The 7,240-nt window shown below is 44.8% G+C and overlaps 1 protein-coding gene across 3 annotated transcripts in view; it reads right to left on the bottom strand.

Moving 5' to 3' along the window:
- Positions 1 to 419: 419 nt before the first annotated feature.
- The window catches only part of CCNH (cyclin H), a 20,574-nt gene continuing 13,753 nt past the window's right edge, over positions 420 to 7,240 (bottom strand). Inside the window, exons 9-10 of one of the 3 annotated variants that reach the window (XM_026649165.2) lie at positions 4,320 to 4,396; positions 420 to 623 (exon numbers count right to left, since the gene is read on the bottom strand). In XM_026649165.2, coding sequence (XP_026504950.1) covers positions 4,343 to 4,396 — 54 coding nt within the window. In that variant the 3' untranslated portion in view covers positions 420 to 623; positions 4,320 to 4,342. The remainder of the gene's footprint in view (positions 624 to 4,319; positions 4,397 to 7,240) is intronic. The other 2 variants (XM_026649166.2, XM_026649167.2) reach the window with 2 other exon arrangements.

Below are 7,240 nucleotides of genomic sequence, written 5' to 3' on the forward strand. Positions count from 1 at the left end.
TGCAGCAGCCTGTCAGGCAGAGTTCCAGGGCAGCTTTGAAGCATCTCTGAAATGTTTAGCTTATGAATTCAGTCTTCTGACTTGTCAGAAATTCTGACCACATGCACTTGTAGGTATCTTACGACATTGGCCCAGTTCCCCTGACTTTACAGGTGTTTCTTGCACATCATTGTGAGGTACACTTTTAATTTTCTAGTGAGCCTGAAAAACTGACAGGTAATGCTGCCAATCAGAAGAAGACATGGCATATACTTTATCGCCCACTTGCCATCAAGTGTTAATGCATTAAAAGCTCACGCAAGATTAAGTTAGGCATGAAAATCTCTCTTCAGGAAAGTGCATGTCTGATTCTAGAATGCTCTTTCAAAAATGTAAATAAATATATAGAAAAATCATGTTTATATGACTAGTCATTTAAATAAAATACAAATCAATTTATTATAAAGAGGCAGTTCTTCTGTAGCCCATGACAAACTGGGAACCTGCCATAAGTCGTTAGAGTTTTTACAAATGAGAATCCAACATGATGCAGTAGGTGGATGACAAGTAGTTCCTGAAGTTCTGCCAGGTGCCATCTTTAAAAATTATAGTGAATCTACAAGATCATCATCAGTCCATTCTTCCTAAAATGAGTGGGAAGAAAATCAAGTTGAATATCTTTATTACAAGCATACACAGTACAGTAAAAGCTGTGTTATCCAGCACTTTATCACCTGGAAAGCTCTATAAACCAGTATTTCTGATCTATAAATTGGACTTTCAATGGACAGTTGGTGCAGGGCCAGCAGGCTCCGTACCTGGCTCCCCATGACTCCCCGGAAGTGGCGACATGTCCCTGCTGCTCTTAGGTGGAGGAACAGCCACGAGGGGTTCAGGGCACAGGCTCTGGAAGGGAGTTTGGGTGCAGCATCAGGGCAGCACTTGCCTTGGGCAGCTTCCAGAAGATGTCCCTGCTGCTCCTAGGCAGATGCATGGCTAGACTGTTCTGTGCACTGCCTCCGCCCGTAAGTGTCACCCCCACAGCTCCCATTGGCTGAGGTTCCCGAACAATGGGAACTGCAGAGCCAGCTCTGCCTAGGAGCAGCGGGGACATCTCACCACCCAGATCCGGCACCCCTGCCCCGAGTCCCCTCCTGCACCCAAAACTCCCTCCCTCTTAATTGGAATTTTTTACTTCCTAGCACCTCCCAATCCCAACATGGCGAATACCAAAGCTTTTACTGTATCTGCTCTACTATAAAGACTCCAAATACTACAGGGGTAGCTATGTGATACCTCTCAAAGCACATGGAGTAGTAATTTGATGTTTAAATATAAACAAAGCAATGACTAGATGAACTGTTACATCACAAAACCAAGTGGAAATGTACTTTTAACACAAAGGGTTTCTTTTAAGACAATAATTTCTATCCTTTTAAAGATACTGAACCAAGCCCACAACCTCAGAAAAAGGTGTAACTCACTCTTGTCACTGTGTAGAACCACACTGTCAAGACTACAGATTTACACACCCAGAGGCTACTTTTGTTAGTATTCATATTCTGTACAACACAGTATGTGAATAGTACTACATCTAGAAGCACAGCAAAGGAAGAATGAATACTTACCCTCACAGTAATTCTGGGGGTTTTGGCGGTGGTGTCCACATGTGGTATGCCTACTCCTGAGATCAGATTATTTTGGTCAACAGTGTCCATTGGGACTGTCCCTGTACCCTGGATATCCTCTCTCTCTCACTAAGGACATAAAAGGCAAAGTGGACTCAACTTTCTCCCTGTTCCTTTGCCAATTCAGAATCCAACTTGACCAGGACTCCATCTAGGACTGTAAAATCAGGGAAGGAAGGCAGGCTGTAGAATCCTTGTGGACAACACCTTTAAGAATTACTGTAAATGTATGTAACCATTCTTCCTGTGAGTTATTGTCCACATGTATTCCACTTATAGTGACTAGCAAGCAGCAACCTCAGTCGGAGGTGGGTGCTAGAAATCCTAATTAAATAACAATTGCAGGATGGCTCTGGTAAAACAGGCATCAGATACTGAGTCCTCAAGTAACACTGGGTGAAAGCGTACACTGATCCCCTTGTAGCTGCTCTGCAAGTTTTGAAATTGTTATGCTCTCCAAGAAAAACTGCAGAAGATTCCCGAGCCCAGGTGGAATAGGCTCTAAGCTGTATGGATGGATCTAATCTAGCTAACTCAGAGCATGATGCAATATAATTAAATCCCCATTAGATCAGGCAATATCCACCCAAAAGACTGACTATTCACCCTACCTGTATCAAGGAGCTCCTAAAGCAGAGGTGGGCAAATTACAGCCTGCAGGCCTGGGAGGCTAGCCCCCAGCCCCTCCCCCGCTGCCACGCCCCCAGCACTCTGGGTGGCGGGGTTGCATGTTCCTGCCAAGTAGCGCGGCAGCGTGTCTGGCTCCGACCAGGCGGCGCAGCTGCCAGACATGCTGCTCTGAGCGGCATGGTAAGGGGTCTGGGGTGTTGGATAAGGGGCAGGCAGTTCCAGGAGGTAGTTAGGGGACAGGGAGCGGTTGGATGGGGGCAGAGGTTCTGGGGGGCGATCAGGATAAGCATGGGAATCCGTCAGGGGGCAGGGGTGTGGATAAGGGTCAGGGGATGGGGAACGGGGGAAGGGGGTTGGATAGGCGTGGAGTCCCAGAGGGCCTGTCAAGGGGCAGGGGTGTGGATAGGGGGTCAGAGCAGTCAGGGGACTGGGAGCGGGGGGGGTTAGATGGTCGGGCATTCTGAGGGGGGCAGTCAGGGGGTAGGAAGTGGGAGGGGTCGGATACGGGGTGGCGGCCAGACTGTTTGGGGAGGCACAGCCTTCCCTACCCAGCCCTCCATACAGTTTTGCAACCCCAATGTGGCCCTCGGGCCAAAAAGTTTGCCCACCCCTGCCCTAAAGGTTTTGTTCTGTCAAGGATGTGCAGTTTAGCTTCCCTGTGGTTGGAGCAGTGTGGGGAAAAAAAAGTGGCAGATGAAGCATCAAATTTAAATGAAATTGAGATTTTTGCTAAGGCCTGAGGATCAGTGTCTTTGTAGACCACCACATATGGTGGATGAGCCCGGTGAGCTGATGTTATAGCTTCTAAAAAGGCTGTTTTCATAGACAGTATAGGGCAAGTTGCTAAGGGCTCAAAAGGAGCTCCTAGTAACCCAGCTGAAATTATATTAAAGTGCTAGGAAGAAGGGAGAACTCACACTGAGGGTGGGGGGGGGGGGGGGAACCATGAATGAGGCCCCTGAGAAATCTAGATTCCTTTGTAATGCCAGAAGAGATCAATCATCATCTGGTCTGACCTGATCAGAGGAGAATGGTGTAACCCTGAATAGGAAGACATGCAGAGAGTATCAGCTCCATAAATCTATGTTCAGCGGTAGACTGTCATGACTGCTTTAAGGATAGAAGCCCCAGTATCTTCTATTTTGGGAGACCGGCAGTGTTGGCCTGCCCAACTTCCTCCTCCATTTGGGCCACATAGTCTTCTCTGCTCTGCATCAGTATATTCTAAACTTCAGCTGAACAGCTTGCTTCAGGGTAGTTAAGCCAGCATGTATGTTATCAGATGGAGGATGCAACCGCCACTCTGAGATCACATCAGGTGAGACAGGTAATCTTATTGGAGGCCCAGATGATTAGTTTATTAGATGCACATATCAGAACTGCCTGGGCCAAAGTGGGGTTAAAACATGATCATTACTGTTCTGTTTAGACTCTCAGTATTAGAGAGTGACTATCCACTGATTCCATTATCCCTAGAGTCCATGAGATAAGGAAAGCATCTGACAGGGAGTTTGGGCTCAAACCCCCTCTCATCCCCACACTGAGCCAAATGTTTGGCATTTGTTCTAGTTTATAGTAAACAGGTCTACTGACTGGTATCCACTACCTACAGAAGATATTCTGCAGAATAAAATTAGTCCATTCATGCTAGTATGCTAATTACTTGCTGAGGTGGTGGTCTGTTAGGTCAGTCATTCTACAAGCCTGGTTAGACAGAGAGCTACTGCTTTGATGATCAATGCAACAGCTCTAGCCCTGAGTAGCTTCTTGCTCTCTCTGTTGACAAAACACTGATACGTGTCCATCATCACCTGGATTGTTAGTTTATGTAACATAAGAAGAAATGCTGAAAACAGATGAATAGCTATGACCTCTAGAATGCTTATGAAGGGGAGTCTCTCTGGGATTTCCGAAGGCTTGGTTTTGTAGGTGCTCTAGGTGAGCTGTGCATCCTAACATGGAGGCATCTGTTGCCAGCACCTTGCTAGGCAGAAGTGGAGAAAACAGTATTCCTTTGCATACCTGGAAAGGGTCCTTCCACCAACTTAACAATGGAGAGTTCTTCTCAGGGAACCTGCATCCTCATGCCTTGGCAATGTCTGTTGGGTAGATACAGATTTCAAACAGGCTTGCAAGGAACATAAATGGAGTCGGGCATTCTGTATAACAAGTGCAGGAAGCCACATGACCCAAGAGTCTGTGGCACACTCAAAGATGGCTGTAGGTGAGCCTACAAATGGTGGGTGAGGTCCACTGTGGTCTGGATCCTCTCTTGCTGTAAACTCTTGCTGATCTGTAATCTAACACAGGCCCTCTGCAATCTATTCTTTGGGTTGGCAACCATAACTGGGACTTCGTTGATCCTGAATCCCAGTGCGATGAAAAGACAGAATTGTTCACCTATTCCAGTGATCATCCTAGAATTAGCTAGTCATCAGGATAAAGCTATACCTGGATCCCTTGCTGCCTCAGGTGAGCTGCCATGACTGCCAAGAATTTGAATACCTTGGTCTCTCAGCAGCGCAAAGGGTAAGGACGCTACTGGTAGTGAGATGCTCCCACTTGGACTATGAGGTCTTCGTGTGGCAAGTGAATTGATACATGAAAATACACATCTTGTAAGTCAAGAGCTACAAACCTGTCTTGGATCTAATGAATGGATTATAGAGACATGGGGTTGCCATCCTGAATTTGAAACAATGGATGAATTTGTGGAGGCAGCTCAAATCTAGAATTAATTAATTAGATACTAGCCCTACTTCTTCAGGATTAGAAAAAAAATGGGAGTAAGACATCTTCCTTCTGAACTCCAAGGACACTTCTACTTCTCTGAGATTTAGAAGAGAGTACACTTCTTGCTTTAGCAGAATCTTATGAGGGGTCCCTGAAGAGGGATGTGAAAAAAGTGGAGGATTGGAAGAAACTGGAAAATTGAATGGCATACCACCCCACACTTATGATCTCCAAGACCCAGCACTAGTGTAATAGATTCTAGTGCTCAAAAACTGAAGGAAGGGTACTGATTCTCCAGAACTCTGTATGGCAGTCAGCAAGTCAAACTTGATGCCATGAGGTTGATGCAGGCAGTGCAGTAGATGAGAAGGCAGCAGAGGGTTTTCTGCATTTGAACCTCTGCTTCTTTCTCTGCAGCTCCTATGATCTTTGTGGACTAACAACAACATGTCTTGTCTGGAGTAGTATTGTGACCTAGCCTGCTTTCTCCTGAAGACTGGCATATAAACTAAGGAATGGAGAGTGGCTCTTGAATCTTTCAAAGAGTGCAGGGCTTCATCCGTTCTTGCATTAAAGAGGTCACAACTTTCAAATAGGAGGTCCTCAATTGTCTGGACTTCCTTAAGGATTTCTAGAGACTAACCATGAATCCCTGTTCATAGTAAAGGAAGAGGCCACTGAATGGCCTGCAGTGTCCAACACATATAATGGCACCTGCAACGATGTACAAGATACCAATTGCCCCTCAGATACAATGGGCTTCACTTCATCCTTGTGTTGAGGGGTTTTTCCAATAAAATACAACACTTCATCCCAATTACTCTGACAAGAGCACCTGGTAATTTACAATGCACAAATGCATACTTTATTTAGGAAGAAAAATTACTCTAGTTTTTTTAAAAAATGTCTCTTGAAAGTTATTTTTGGGGTCCCTGCTGCCTGGATCTTTCATGCACCGTGACTGCGACTGCGACCGCGACCGCTACCAGTGATTCAGGAACTAGTGCACGTAAAGATATTCAAATCCATCTGAAAGAACTTGCTAGCACCTCTTTGCCTTTTTAGAAGTGGGTCATCCAGCACAGAGGCATGACCCCAACAGACACTGCTGGCCAAATAAATAAAACAAAATCTGTTCATGTGCATGAGGCCTATGCACATGAGTAGAAGAATACATGTGGACAATCACTCAAAGCACCACCTCCCTAGACCTGAAGGCTTGGTGGCTACCGGTATTCTAGGGTACATTATGATTTAAACAACAAAAAAAGTAAACATGACCCGCTGCAGTAGAAAAGCAGGCGATATATGAAATCATGAAGCAAATCTCTTATTTAAAGGTCTACCATCAGGTGGTGGTTACAGCATAGCAGTAAGCTTGTATGGGTCAGAAAAAAAGAATCAATGTGATTTCTCTCTGGTAGTAATTGCCTCTGTTTTCTTGAAGACGTGGTTTTAAACTGAAGTACAGAGCAAGAGAATGGTTTTTAGCTATCTGGTTAATTCATATTTTGTTTTGCATTTCTCATCTTTTCTTCAAGAAAATTTCACATGTGAAAAACACACAAGACACCAAAGCTTAATTTTACCAAGCGCCATTGTTCCATAAAACAAGTTTTGAACAAGTGTAACTGTCGTAACTATAAAGGGAAGGGTAACAGCTCTCCTGTGTACAGTACTAAAATCCCTCCTGGCCAGAGACTCCAAAATCCTTTTACCTGTAAAGGGTTAAGAAGCTCGGGTAACCTGGCTGACACCTGACCCAAAGGACCAATAAGGGGACAAGATACTTTCAAATCTTGGGGGGAGGAAAGGCTTTTGTGTGTGCTTTTTGTTTAAGGGGTTGTTCGCTCTTGGGACTGAGAGGGACCAGACATCAATCCAGGTTCTCCCCATCTTTCTAAACAAGTCTCTCATATTTCAAACTTGTCAGTAAAAAAGCCAGGCAAGGCGTCTTAGTTTTCCTTTGTTTTCTCAACTTGTAAATGTACCTTTTACTAGAGTGTTTATCTTTGTTTGCTGTCCTTTGAACCTAAGACAGAGGGGGGTCCTCTGAGCTCTTTAAGTTTGATTACCCTGTAAAGCTATTTTCCATACTGATTTTACAGAGATGATTTTTACCTTTTTCTTTAATTAAAAGCCTTCTTTTTAAGAACCAGATTGATTTCTCCTTGCTTTAAGATCCAAGGGGGTTTGGATCTGTATTCACC

Source organism: Terrapene carolina, unplaced genomic scaffold (assembly GCF_002925995.2).
Source record: "Terrapene carolina triunguis isolate 2854851 unplaced genomic scaffold, T_m_triunguis-2.0 Scaffold69, whole genome shotgun sequence".
Lineage (NCBI taxonomy): Eukaryota > Metazoa > Chordata > Testudines > Emydidae > Terrapene > Terrapene triunguis.